At 55.5% G+C, this 13,261-nt stretch overlaps 3 protein-coding genes across 3 annotated transcripts; all 3 read right to left on the reverse strand.

Annotated features, from left to right (window-relative positions):
- Positions 1-855: 855 nt before the first annotated feature.
- MYCTH_2298693 (uncharacterized protein) lies at positions 856-2,671 on the reverse strand. The gene is made up of 5 exons (XM_003660357.1): positions 2,388-2,671; positions 2,094-2,332; positions 1,966-2,024; positions 1,527-1,880; positions 856-1,390 (listed from the first exon to the last, which is right to left on the reverse strand). The coding sequence occupies exons 1-5, from the start codon at positions 2,398-2,400 to the stop codon at positions 1,183-1,185; spliced, it is 873 nt and encodes a 290-aa protein (XP_003660405.1). The 5' UTR covers positions 2,401-2,671; the 3' UTR covers positions 856-1,182.
- A 651-nt stretch (positions 2,672-3,322) lies between these two features.
- On the reverse strand, positions 3,323-7,326 carry MYCTH_105006 (uncharacterized protein). The gene is made up of 3 exons (XM_003660358.1): positions 6,699-7,326; positions 5,053-6,628; positions 3,323-4,979 (listed from the first exon to the last, which is right to left on the reverse strand). The coding sequence occupies exons 1-3, from the start codon at positions 6,974-6,976 to the stop codon at positions 3,900-3,902; spliced, it is 2,934 nt and encodes a 977-aa protein (XP_003660406.1). The 5' UTR covers positions 6,977-7,326; the 3' UTR covers positions 3,323-3,899.
- A 1,396-nt stretch (positions 7,327-8,722) lies between these two features.
- MYCTH_2298696 (uncharacterized protein) lies at positions 8,723-12,796 on the reverse strand. The gene is made up of 5 exons (XM_003660359.1): positions 12,444-12,796; positions 12,327-12,351; positions 12,108-12,125; positions 11,885-12,015; positions 8,723-11,730 (listed from the first exon to the last, which is right to left on the reverse strand). The coding sequence occupies exons 1-5, from the start codon at positions 12,584-12,586 to the stop codon at positions 9,339-9,341; spliced, it is 2,709 nt and encodes a 902-aa protein (XP_003660407.1). The 5' UTR covers positions 12,587-12,796; the 3' UTR covers positions 8,723-9,338.
- Between the last annotated feature and the right edge of the window lie 465 nt (positions 12,797-13,261).

Here is a 13,261-nt window from a genome sequence, read left to right on the forward strand (position 1 = left end):
TAGAAGACACGCTTGCTCACCTCAGAAGATACAGAACCCTAACCCTTCTCAACAAGGCGAAGAGCCGGACAATAGTTTTAATCTCCGGGTGCAATCGGTAGTCACCTCCACTACACAGTCGACCCATTCTCGGTTTCTTTTGTCCGTCCCCGGCTCAGATTCGGGAGAACATTATCCCTTCCCACAATCCAAACTGCCCAGTTCTCTCTCCCCTTTCACATGGCACCGGGACCATGAAAGGCTCCTCTCCTCCCCAGCTTGAGGCGATTGGGTTATCGTACTTCCCTCTCCGCTGCTAATCGCGGGCTGCGGGATATCAAGAAATTACCTGCCATGCGTGGCTAAGGTGAATTGTTCCTCGTGGATGGCCCGGATACTACTCGAATACTAATAGTAATTATTTCTTTCTCTCGAACTTCCTGTGTGTAATTACATATATGCATAATGAATTAATACTACATAACGTAGCTTCAACACCTTGTTACTAAACGACAAGTTTTTAATTACTACCAATCGACCACGGAAGACATTTATACAGCACTACACAGTACTTATTATACCCGATTTACGTTCAAGCTTCGCCATGGCTCCCGCTGGCCCCTTCAGGCTTGTCACCGTCAACACGGCCCCGGACCGCGCCAAGCGTCTTATCGGCCGCATCGTCGAGGACGTCAAGGACAGATACACCATCATCCACGTCGCCAATGCAGCAAGTAGGTTTCTCCCTGGCTCGACGGTTCGCTCACTCGTTGGCAATTATGACCAAACGTCCCTTCCCAGGCATAGATCAAGTTCGCAAGACGGTCGAAGAAGCCCAACCAAACGTACTGGTAAGCATTCCTCGGCCCAAGTGAACGCGGAACGGAGGCCTGACGAGACCTGCAGTTCACAGCATCAATGTGGACGCCCGAGGAGGTTCAGCAGATTATTGCCATTGCCAAAGAGATCGTGCCTGATCTGAAGACTTTCTCACTACCACAAGGGCTACAGGTGGAGAAAGGGCCAGACGCCGTGGTTGAGTATATCAAGGAGCATCTTCCCGCGCTGCTGGGCTGAGGTAGACTCGGAGACTGAAGAAAATATCGGCAAACCTCTAAAACTTTATGCTCTATTGGAGACCAAACACCTGGCAGTTTCTAACGAATACCTTCCGCCTCATACCTCTCCATGGAATCGCTCTCCTCATTTCTCGTTCCGCATAACATTGTACAAACTTCCGATATGTGGCAGGATCTCCACGACAAATTCATCCCCATCGTGCAGCAACTCCTGGGGCTTGTGCGCGAAACCGACACCAGCCGGCGTGCCTGTGATGATAAGTGTGCCCTTGGGGAGCGTCGTGCCCTGCGAGAGGAAGCTGACAATCTGCTCGACCGAGAAGATCAGATCGCTAACGGTACATTGTTCCGTTAGTGGTGGTCAAAAGAGACATCCTGCGTGGAGAGAGAGAGGGGGGGAGACAGAGAAGTCGAGAGTGAAAGGGAAGACCAGAGGAAGGGGAAGACGGAGATGAAGGGGATACTTACGTCAACGCGCTATCCTGCACCACTTTCCCATTCTTCAACCCCCTCAACCTCAGCTTTCCCACGTCCGGCACCAGGCGCTTGTTCACAAGCACAGGACCAATCGGGCAGGCGCCGTCGAAGCCCTTGGAGTAGCACCACTGCGTCTGGGCAAACTGCGCCGCCCGGCTCGAAATGTCGTTGCTCGCCGTGTACCCCAGCACATAGTCGAGCGCGTCGGCTTCCGAGACATTCTTCGCCTCCTTACCCAGCACGATGGCCAGTTCAGACTCGTAGTCGGCCGAGTCGCTGGCGATTGTGTGCTTGGGGATGATAGTCGGGGCCGGGTAGGGATCGGCGAGGGAAGTTGCCGGTTTGCTAGCGGGGGGTGGAAACGCGGGAACGTGTTAGCAACAACGGAAGAAGAAAGTTATCGAACTTGAGGATGCTCGTGTGCGCGTACAGGAAGACGGTGGGAATCTCGGGGATGCTCATTTTGGCCTCTTCGGCATGCTTCTTGTACTACATTCGCAGGTAAAGCGTTAGCGACAAATGGTCCCGTACCGTCCCTGCGCCTAGGGCAAAACTCACGTTCAGTCCGATGCAGCGGATAGTCCCAACCTCCTCCTGGGCTAGAGGCGAGAGAATGCGACCGATGATGGCTGTCTCGCCTGTTGGCGAGCCGGCGTCCAGCACCGACTTGCCGCTGTACACCTTGACTTGCACGTCCTCGCCCTTGCGGACGGCGGCGCCGACATCAACAGAGCTGTCGGCCGGCTCGCCGATGAGGATCTTGCTATCGTCGCCCTTGGGCACGAAACGAACGAGGCCTGTAGCGGGGTCAGCGACCGTCACTTGTCGACACCGTCCGCGGCCGAAACTTACGATCGAAGGACATCTTCGTTCGTGATCCTGGTTCTCAAGCAATGGCAATCAGAACTGGGAGGTGAAAGACGAAATAAGGCTCGACAATGGAGCACCTAATGGACGATATATTTGTAGTATAGAGCCCTCGAGTCTAAACCTCCGGCGGGCGGGATTGACTTCTCGGGGTTTAAATAAGACGCCGCCCGCGTGTGCGACGTAAGGTGCCCGGCCTCCGATGAGGAAAGCAACGCCTGGAACGGCAAAGGCAGAAGGCATATACTGTACATGTACATACAATATAGTTTAGCACTGCACAGGGAAGGCTCGCCCCGGCTATATAAGCCTAAGGTAGGCGCCGGCAGCGCACTAGTTCTCCCGGTCTCGCTTTCTCTGTAAATCCCGCCGCGTGTTCCTTACTCGTACCGACTCCATCTCAATACCGAGTGCCGGATGACGGGCATAGCACGCGTCTGTAATAAGTGACTTCCGTCCGGACCCCCCACCTTCCCCGCAGCTCGTCAGGAGGGGTCGTCAGCGGCGGCTTGTAACGTTAGGTAGTGTCCTTTCTCCGCAGGAGCGGTATACCCCACCTTGAGGTGGATGCTGATTCTCGGATACGCTCATTAAAATAAACGTCGGCGAAAACCCGGACTTACACTAGAACAAGACCTCTTTGATGCGACGCCGGCGAAGGTCTATTCTTATATTCCTTTTCGCGGTAATCAAATGCCACATGAGCCGGTGGCGCGATTGAAAATTCTCCCCAAACTGAAACCCATCATTGTATGGCCTTGACAGCTTGGGGATGTGGTCTCCCGGGAAACCGGGAAGGACCTAATGCAAAGAGTTCAGGGAGAAAAAAAAAGAGAACATACAACACCAGGGATTCGCTAGTCGTCACCGACCTAACTACTAATCTGGCTCTCACAAGCTTGTCTAGGGGAGAGCGGACGGGATCCCGAATTGTCTTGTGGATATGGTCGTATGTGCTAGACGAGAGGGAAAAGTTGAAGTCATAAAGGGATGAACAAAGGACATTTTATGACAATTTACCACTCCTCAGCACCCATCTGATCACAACTTCCGTAATCCTCACACTGATGGCCCACACCCGCCAGTTACCGGCATCAAACGGGCTGAGAAGAGAGAAAACGGATTGGTTGAAGGAGCATCCGCTGCCAGCATCTCGAATCAACCGATTGTAGAGAGCGAAGAAGATAACCACAAGGAACGAATACTTCTCCCGAACAGGCTTGTGAGCAAGAGAGCGAGCATTGAGTTCATTGGATATACATATCCATACGTACTCTGTCCCTTGCTTTATGCTCATATTCTCCTGCTGATTTTCTCTAACACCAATGCCCACACAATGTATGCGGAACATGGCACAACATTCAGCTCGGCGCTCATCCAACACCCTTCGCCCGTTCGTCCCCCCCGTCTCTTCCGGACCAGATTGCTTCTGCCTCATTACTTCTTCCAACTGCCTCCCCCAGTAGCCCTCACAGCCTTAGTGAGATGCCATCTACCTCATTTCCAAGCACTCAGACCTGCCCATGGATCGTGCTGTCCCTGACTCTGTGTTTGCCCATGAAGATGCTGCTGCGCAGACCCGGGCCTCACTGCGTTCGGATCCCCGCTATAGTGCTCCGATCCATAGTGCACCGTCTGCTGCGGCCCGAGAGGCGGTGGCCCCGGTGGAGGCGGAGGCGGAACAAAATTGGGCGGAATATAACTCGCGTGAGGGTGCTGCTGTTGTGGTTGTGATTGCTGCATGGTGGCTGGATTTCCATAAGTGCTGTACCTCGTCGGCTGGGAGAACGACGTCTGCGTTGGGGGCGGTGATGCCGGGCCCTGCCGCACAGGACCAATATTGAAAGTTGACTGGGACGGTGGCGGGGAGGCTGGGCCGGGAATGCGGCCGTGCGAGCTGGGATTGTATGTGAAAGGTTGGCCCCCTGACTGCGGCATGTAGGACTGTGGTGCGGTTGTTTGCGTCGGCGGGGGCGAGCTGGGGAGTTGATACTGCCCCGAATAGCTTGTCTTGGGATACACCGGTCCCGGGCTGAAGGATAGAGGAGCGGGGGTTGGCCGCGAAGAGGTAGTAGGGGGGGAAGTTGGTGGTGGGTCCAATGACATGCGCTCCATTAAGTTCTTTAACCGTTCCTGCTCCAGTGCAGCTTGCGCACTCTTGCTCGCGGCGCGGTCTTGCTCGATCTGGTTGAGAAGTTGGGCGCCTTCGGCCCGCCGGTTGTTGACAAAGGTCTCGACGTTCTGCCCCAAACTCTCAACCGTCTCCTTCATCTCCTTGTACCAGGTTTTTGCGCTTTGGAGGCCAGCTTCTAAGTCCAGAAACTCCTGGTATGCGCGCTTGTACCTGCTGATCACCGCGCTTCTCTGCCGCTGGAACGACTCGTACTTGCTCTGCTCCGCGCGGACCCTCTTGTCTTGTAGAAGGCTGTTGAACGCTACAGTCAGCTCCCGCATCAAGGCTGCCTGTTTGTGGGTCGCCTGAACCAGGCGGTTCTGGTATGGCCGGTATTTCTCGAGCTCCTGCTGAAACAACTGCTGTTCATAGTTGGCGATGGATTTTTTGTTCAGGATCAGGATCTGGGTTATGTCGTCATTGTGCGCCTAACAATCTTAGCCGACTGCCACGAACCTGCGGTATCACCAAGCATACCTTCTCCTTCAGATCCTTGAGCACTTGGATCCGCTCTTTCTTGATAAGGTTCAGCTTCTTCAGAATATCCTCCACCTTGGCAATCTGGTCAACAACACTGGGCCCGCCGTCATCAAAGTCGGCATCCAGCAAGTTTGGTTCCGAGGAGGGACTGTTGGTACTGCTGGATTTCCGCATTCTCTTCACGGCTCGCTGAAATAGAGCATCGACCTCGCCATTCTCGGCCGCAGCGCGCATCTCGTCGAACTCGGTTTCGTTCTGCCGCAACTTCGTCGCCAGCTGACCGTCGCTTCTCCCAGCCTCTTCCAACGCTTCCCGGTAGGTCCGTATGTCGCTTCTCAGCGTGGTGGTCAGGCGCGAGCTGGGCTGTTGGGTCCATTCCGATTCGTATTTGGACCTCATCTTCTCGCACACGCTTTCCTCCATGTCCAGCTGCTTGCTGCTCCTCTCCAGCGTCGCAACTATTGACTGCCTTTGTGTATGTAAATATTCGAAGATCTTGGAGGGATCTTCGTGGTCGGCAACGTCTGCACACCATGTCCTAAAATCCTCGTCAGGAACAATGTCCTGGTCAAAACCGCCTTTAAGAACCTGCAAGGCCCCGGGCAGCCTCAAGTAGTCTAGGCTAGCCGCCATCTCGCTGTTTGCGGCGTCTACCCTCTCTGTCTCGGCTCTGACAAGCTTCGCTTTCTCCTCGTCGTACAAGCTTGCTGATTCGGTAACGGATAAGGGCACAATCTTGGCAAATAAATCGGGGCCGGTGATCCGTTGAATATCTTGTCCCGCGTAAAGCTCGCTAACCGGGATGGGCTTTGCGGCCGGTAGTTTTGCGACAGCCGGCACTCCGGACGCATCAGGCACCGGCTGGTGATAGATAAAGTCATTGTCCTTTGTTAGCTCCTTGAGTTTCTGCTGGACCGCTACCAGGTGCCGCTTGGTGATCTCGGCGAGGGCAACGCCACTTTCGGCAGTTAGATTTGAGCTAGGCGGTACCGTGCCCGGAAAGTTGTTGGCCGTTTTGTGTGCTTCCCGGGCATGGCTCTCAGCCACTTGTAGACGGGCGACGGCCATGCCATGCGAATTTGCGTCATCGTCGGCAAGCGCCTGGTAGTATTGTGCAAGTGAGGTCATTAGGTTGAACTTGGTCAGCACCGTGAGCAGCCAAACTTTCTCGAATACCGCCTTGGTGACGTTTTCCTGGACGCCCTCGAGCGCCTGACCATACAGGGTAGCAGCTTGGCTAGCCAGCTTTGCCAGCAGGCCAATCTTCTTCTGATCGGCAATTTGCTTTTCGAGAAAAACTTCTTGTGCCTGTGCCAGCATGATGTTGATGAGTGACTTTATGGTGTCCCTGCTCAGGTCGGCGGACGGGGCGTGGAGAAAGTTCTCGTTGATGTAGGTGAACATTCCGGCCGCGGCCTGGAAGGAGTGGTATGCCTGCTTGAGGCCCGACTCTTCGCTCCGTGTCTGGTTGGCCGCATGACAGGAGAGAACGGCCGAAATGTTGAAGATGATGGAGGCTTTCTCGAACGCTAGCGAGAACTGCGACGTGGCCTTGTGCGTGAAGGCATCGAACCTACACAGAGCGGAAGTCAGACCAGGAAAATGCTCGGAGAGTACGTTTTTTTGAGACAGGGAATAATTACCAGGTGAAGGACACCCTGATATGCTGCTCATCGACAGGGAAACGCAGGTCCAAGAGCTCAAGCTGGCCGTAGTATCGGTACAAGAGGTCCCTCCCAGCTGTGCTGTCCTTCCCGGCCCCCCGCATATCCTGCCGCAGCTGGTTGAGGGTGGCACACTCTTCAGCATATCGCTCGGGGTCGTCGCCGTACGTATTCTGAATGTAGGCCTTCAACGGAGTGATCCAGTCGATCTCGTTGGTTGCCTTGAGAGGCACCGAGATCATGGGCGCTTGTGTCATCGTGGGCGAGATTCTGGGAGCTGCGCGAAGCTGGAGCGACAATGATGATCTCGGAGCGAACGGGCGCCGCTATCTCTCCCAGAAGTCTTCCCACAATGGGAACCGGCTTTGTCGAGGGCGTGCTCGAAAAGCGCCGGGAGCGCGCTCGTTTGGGCCAGTCGGCGGGGTTGTTGCCGTTGCCGGGGCTGGTTACGTCAAAGGCGGGTTACAGGGGGGGGATCTCGCAGTGTAGCAGTGTGCGCGTTGTTGGCCAAGCTTTGCATAGTCCCGGACGATTTCTTTCGGTGCAACAAACGTGGAGATATAAGGAATGAGGGCAGGCGCTTTGGGGAGAAGGAAGCTCTCCAGATCCGTTTCCAGTAGTCACCCGTCACAATCCACCGACTGGAAGGCGGCAACTGCAGCGATGCCCTGCAGCACGGACGCCCGGGCAGGTAACTGGCGTGTGCGAGCGGAACGGTTCCTAGTGGGGCTTCCGCATGCGCCCAGGTGGCTGCCCCTCAGTACCTTTTAGGTAGGGTAGTTACACTATACGAGGCTCGATTTGGAGGGGAAATCCTTGCCAGGATTCAAACTGCTAGCCGCAGCGGAGACCACTGGGTAAAATACTATTAAACCAACAAGCGGTGCTGGTCCGGCGTGTTTGAGAATCGAAATTGCGTGTCTAGCAGGCAGACATAGTTGCAAGTCGTACAACTCACAATTTTGAACGCGGTCTTTAAACCTGGCGATGTAGATCGGGCACTCGACGCGATCGGGGGGGTACTAAGTACGGAGTCCCTAACTGGCAAGCACACCGCCGCAGTCAGCTGCCAGACTGCCGCACCAGACCATCGGCCACCTCTCCATCCACGGATGCCGATTCTTGCGACGGGTATTGCGATGCGAAGTCCTCCAGAACACGGCCCTTGCAAAAACCAGCACTCGAGTCGTCATTTCCCCTTCGCTTCTCTTGACATAAACCGACGAGAGTCTGAAGCGGGGGCGGGGGCGGGGTAAGGAACTGGAACCGCCGGGCAACCCAACCGGACCCTCTCCCCCACGAGTCAATCATTGGCGATCATCCTCTCAGGACTGGAAGCGCGCCTATTTAGCGTGTGCATGCGCATCCCTCCCACCTATTCACACCGCCAGCAGCAGTGATATACGCAGCACACTATTACTCAGATTGAAGAAGAGCCGGGTGTGAATGAACATGGAGACGGGTTCAGGACGGAGAGGAGAATCATTTACGGAAGAGCACCCTCCACAAAGGGCAACAGATGTCTCGACACTACGAGCCAAGAAACCACAAACCGTCGTCGATTGGCTCTAATACTTCAAAAAAGAAGCGCCGGTAGAACGACAGGGGTTATGCAAGTGACGAGTAAAGCCAGTTATGGATGATTCTCGAACCTCTGCTTTAGCGTACCAACCGCAGGCGGGCCCTGGGGGACTTGCAGCTGCCCATCTGCATCTTTGAAGGTCTCGGGCCAGCAAGAAGAGGTTTGCAAGGGTAAAATCTGCGATCAAGAAACAGCCCGGAACCAGAGACACAAACTTCCATTGACTTTAGAAACACCTACCTCTTAGTTGAAAGATATGAACGACTCTTACACATTCTCAAGTTTACCCTACCATTTCATGAATGCTCATCACGCAGGCGGCTCCGCAAGGCCGTCGATAGGTTGCGCGCGGCAGTTGCGCGGCCCGATCTGCGGCCCAACCTTGACTAGGGCAACCTGAGATGTTGTGCATCGAGTCTGATATGCCGAGTGATGTGAGAGTAACTGTTACTGCAGTTTTGGGGTAAGTGGGTAGGTGTATGTACAGTACTTTCGTCTATATACAACACCGACGCAGCCGGAGACAGAAGTACCCTTAATTAAATTGAGTCCTTGGAACATACTACCACAAGCACATCGGCCAAGCTCAGTTTTACCGCTCGTTGGACATCCCCAGACCCCCATGGTACAGATACACTTCCACCAAAAGCTTGCACATCGTAGCGTTTCCCCTAACAGCCAGTTGCACAAAGCCTGTGATTCCTCGTTGTCATTGACCTCATTCCAGAAAGAGAACAAGACGCGACTGTTCTTTTCAGAAGACATGCCCGACCCTGATGCTGCTGCTGCTGCTGCTGCTGCTGCTGTTGTTGTTGTTGTTGTTGTTGTTCTCAATAATAATGATGATGATGATGATGGTGATAACGTTGTGTTGTCGGCGACAAGGAGGCAGACACAGGTTCATCTAAAGCATGGGCAGATTGTCGAGATTCATAGGATTTCCGGAGTCGTTTTGAATACCGAAGAACTGGAACCTGCAAGGGCAATCAGAATCATGCCGCTGTCTGAAACGTGTGATATACGCGGTGTAATGAGACCTACCAGTCTTCCACATTGAGTGTCGCCGGAACTGGCTGGCCGGGAGCGGAACCCGAGCTCCAGCTATCGCTCGGGCTCTGCCCGTCAACCATGGGCGCATCATATCCCTGCCACATGCTTGCGCTGCCTTGCTGCCCTTGGTAGGAGCCCGCCATGCCCGGCTGTAGCATTGCATTTTGCTGCATCGGGCTGCCGCCCATTCCACGCTTGGGTATGGTTTGTCCGTATGCGTTTTGTCCGCCGTCCATCGGTTGTCCTTGCATGTTTTGATTCTGCATCTGTGTCATCATTTGCTGGTCGAGGCTTTGTGGGGTTTGTTGAGGAGAAAGTTGCTGGAACAAAGGCGCGTTGGCGCTCTCCGGGAAGAGCTGGTCCGGCTGGAAGTTCTCCCAGACGGCCTGCGACAGATTCGGCGAGTTCCTCGTGACGAGGTAGAGGTCAGGCGGGGTTGCTGGCACCGAGAAGGAGGGATTAAAGGGAGTGGCGGGCCGTGTGTGAGGGCGCGATGCTGTCCCTCCCATAAACGCGTCGCCGTTGTTCCGTGTGTGCGGTGATGTGTTATTCGGAGGTGGCATGGCGTTGGGACCAGGTTCATTCTTCGACGCGAGGCTTGGTGTCTGCGGCCTCGAGCGCTCATACGATTCTTGCGGCTGGGGGGTGCCAACGCTGAAGTCGATCGCCATCTCATCGTACTTGCGCTTCTGTTCTTGCGCGTAGCGGTGCTGCTCCAGTTGCGACAGGCTCTGCTGCGCCTGGCGGTGTCTTTTGCCTGCCGCCTTCTGGAGTCTCTCTTCGAGCACCTTATTGCCCAGGATGGATTCGAAGAGTGTGTGCACCATCTTGCCGACAAGCCACACCTTGGACACGTCCTTGAGCGCGCTCATGCACGTCCGTATCCGATCTTGGGTGACCTGCTGTATCGAGGGCACCGGTGACCTCATCTGATACACGTGCATGATCAGGGCCGAGAATAAGCTATACACGACGAATGCGGGGCAGTACCGGAGCTCCCCCCGTGCTGACAGGTTCTCGATGATGGACGTGATCATGCCCGCCGCCTGGAAGGCGATGTTCCGAGACGGATACGCCGAATCATCCGCGAACCTGCTGGAACCGCTCGGTGGCATGTGAGCCCGATGCAACAGACATAGCGTCGTGTAGTAGTTTGAATGTAGCAGGGCGGCCCAGAAATGGTGCCTCGGCACCTCCCAATACACAATCTTGGGGCAGTTCTGCAGCCAATCGGCAAGAGCCATGTCGCTGTGGGTTAGGTCAATCGGGTTGTGCCTGCGTCCCTTTGCCGCGACCGAGTATTGCTGCGAGAGCACGATTCCCATAATTTCGCACAGCTTGACGTATTGCAGGAAGAACTGCACGTGAACGGGATCCGGAGGATACTCGCTCCGTTGATCGGGCTCATCCTCGATAAAGTCATCCTCGGTCAGCATCTCGACATCCGAATCGTCGAGGTTGATATGGCACGGCCGTCCAAGGGCGACGGCTACGGATCTGTCTCTCGTGAAAAGAGACCACCAGATCCGCTTCCACAACCGTTTGTCCGACAAGCTGAGCTGCGAACCCTCCACGCTACGGTGCATGCCCGACCCTTGCGCTACTATTGTAGCCACCCGGGTCCAGTAGAAGACGTTCTTGGTGACATCCTCAGGCCCTTCCCAGTACCAACCCATCAGCAAAAGTGACTGAACGATAGTAACTCGGTCGTCTTCGTAATTTGCATCGTACAGAGCCTTGGCCCTTTTGTAAAAGGTCAGTGCCGCAGGCGTGGAGGAGCCGTTTGCGTCCATTAGCTGGGGGTTGGTGCAGACTCGCGAGCCCGCGAGAAGCATGGCCTGTAGTAGGAGAAGCGATGGAGGGTTTTTCGGATCTTTGTACCGGCGCATGAACTTCGTCTTGTTGATCACGGGCACGATGGGGTGAACCCATTTGAAATACGAGTCGATTAGCTCGTCACAGAGCGCGCGCGGTGGGAGAAGGAAAGCGCCTCGTTGATGTAGAATATCGATCTCGATGTTGTCCAGCTCGGTCAATCGCGCTCGTGAGCCTCTGATGTTTTCCGGCAGCGGGTAGTGAACGACGTCACCGTCATTCTGGCGGTCGTGGACCAGGAGTGTGAGGTTGGAGGACTCGCCAAGATAAGCCACCCTGCCGGCCTCGGTGATGGGTGCTCTCGTGAACTTGGGTTTCATGACGAGGTTCATGTAGCTGGCAAGTGTGGCATTATCAAATTCCTCCTTTTTCTGTTGCTCGGCTTCGGTGTTGGCCGTCGAAGGAGTGCCCTCGTGGGTATGGTAAACGGCGGGAGGTCGCGTGCCACTGGGGAATGTGGTAGTGCCCGGCGGGAGCGGCGACCGGTCTTCGTCTCCTCGCTCGCTGCTGTCATGTCAGCATCAGAGTCCAGAGCACGAGAGACGTGGTTCCGTCTGCAACTCCGGGAGAGCGACCACTGCGCTGGCCTGCGCAACGACTGGAGATATGGGTCGGGCATGGTAGAAAGATCAAGAAGCTTGTGGGGCGTCTGATGTACCTGTCTGAGTCTCTGGTCGGCACGACGGCACCTTGCGCCTTCTTCCGTTTCGGCTGCGGGATGCGGCACTCGATCTGGAAGGCGACGCAGTTGGTACACGGAACGCCGAGGCTTGCGGCATCGCAGCGGACCTGCAGGAGGTGATGTGAGCATCCGAGATAGGGGCGGAGAACGGAGGCTCTGTGGATTTGCTGCTTCAATGGATTGATAGGGGGATCCGTACTTTGCGGGCATGGCATGTCTGCGAGACAATGGCTGGTTAGCTGGGAAGATTCTCAATGTTGTGTGTGGGTGGGCGGGCGATGAGCCGAGGTACGATAGGCGAGGTTGTCGCAATCGCGCAGCGAGCCTCGGAGAAGGGGTCCCATTTGAATCCACCGCGAAACTCGGCTTCTGGCAGGCAGGTATATTTTAAATAAGTAAGGGCTGAAATGCTACTCACCTCGCATGCTCTCGAAGCTCGTTGTCTTTTTGCTCGCAGAGAAAACCATGTTAGCGCAGTCCACGCTTCTTTGCCCCACGGCGCCGCGAGACGACGGCGAACATCAAGAGCACCAACCTTCGGAAACTGATCTGCCCCGCCGTCGTGGTTGTCGTCGTCGTAGCCCCGGATGTCGATGGTGTGGTCGAGCTGCGGGCTGGTGATGTGGACGGCTGCTTCGGCGGCGTAGCCTCGACGGGCGGGCTTGGCTGGCCCTCCATCTCGACGACGGCGTATGGTCTTGGTAGGCGAATCCAGGCTGCGTCGCGTTCAAGAACGGCTGGCGATGTTCGTTAAAGGGATGCGCCTTTTGGCCTGTCGTCCTGAGCGATCGAGCCGGCGCTCCTGTCGTGTTGCGCCACCGAACTCCTCTGATTGCCCTTTGCTGGAGACGGATTTCGGGGGTTTCGATTATCGCGGATCTCTCTCTGCACCGCAAATCCCGTTAACTAGCTCCCCCGGGCGTGGGGCTCGCGAACAGAAAGCAGTTAAGCAAGAAGGTAACGTTATGTCACATAAAGCGCGCCGGGGGGCGTATCTGCGTCAGTGCAGCGCTTCGTTTTCTGAAGCCGTTCGAGTTATTGCAAATGACAGCAGCGAGTGGCCCATAGGAAATCGATCGGTTGCAGCTCGTAAGTGCCTTTAGACGCAAGCTCGATGCTGTCTGGGAGGGGTGTTTCGAGTCCAGTTTGGGTGGTCCCGGCGCTGCCGACCCCCGGATTTCAGCGTTCTTTTAGTGCGGTCAATGCAGGCTTGGGACATGCAACCCAGTGGTCTTTGGGTTAGTACGGGTCTTGGCTGGTGAATGAATGTTTCCGACAAGGCACCAAGTCGGCTCATGCACACCATGAGTACCGACACTACCCCTGAGTCGGGTCCCCGACACAGTCGCTTGA

The sequence above is a fragment of the Thermothelomyces thermophilus genome, chromosome 1 (assembly GCF_000226095.1).
Source record: "Thermothelomyces thermophilus ATCC 42464 chromosome 1, complete sequence".
Taxonomy (NCBI): Eukaryota; Fungi; Ascomycota; class Sordariomycetes; order Sordariales; family Chaetomiaceae; genus Thermothelomyces; species Thermothelomyces thermophilus.

What these genes read in the sequence shown, in the direction of transcription:
- MYCTH_2298693 (XM_003660357.1), bottom strand. An exon ending in TCCGCTGCATCGGACTGAAC is followed by an intron (nt 2,025 to 2,093) that starts GTGAGTTTTGCC and finishes CTGCGAATGTAG; the next exon opens with TACAAGAAGCATGCCGAAGA. An exon ending in GTGCAGGATAGCGCGTTGAC is followed by an intron (nt 1,391 to 1,526) that starts GTAAGTATCCCC and finishes ATGTACCGTTAG; the next exon opens with CGATCTGATCTTCTCGGTCG.
- MYCTH_105006 (XM_003660358.1), bottom strand. Translation starts at nt 6,976, where the DNA reads ATGACACAAGCGCCCATGATCTCGGTGCCTCTCAAGGCAACCAACGAG. An exon ending in ATCAGGGTGTCCTTCACCTG is followed by an intron (nt 6,629 to 6,698) that starts GTAATTATTCCC and finishes CGCTCTGTGTAG; the next exon opens with GTTCGATGCCTTCACGCACA. An exon ending in TCAAGGATCTGAAGGAGAAG is followed by an intron (nt 4,980 to 5,052) that starts GTATGCTTGGTG and finishes GACATAACCCAG; the next exon opens with ATCCTGATCCTGAACAAAAA.
- MYCTH_2298696 (XM_003660359.1), bottom strand. Translation starts at nt 12,586, where the DNA reads ATGGAGGGCCAGCCAAGCCCGCCCGTCGAGGCTACGCCGCCGAAGCAG. An exon ending in GGGCAGATCAGTTTCCGAAG is followed by an intron (nt 12,352 to 12,443) that starts GTTGGTGCTCTT and finishes GCGAGCAAAAAG; the next exon opens with ACAACGAGCTTCGAGAGCAT. An exon ending in CCGACCAGAGACTCAGACAG is followed by an intron (nt 11,731 to 11,884) that starts GTACATCAGACG and finishes ACATGACAGCAG; the next exon opens with CGAGCGAGGAGACGAAGACC.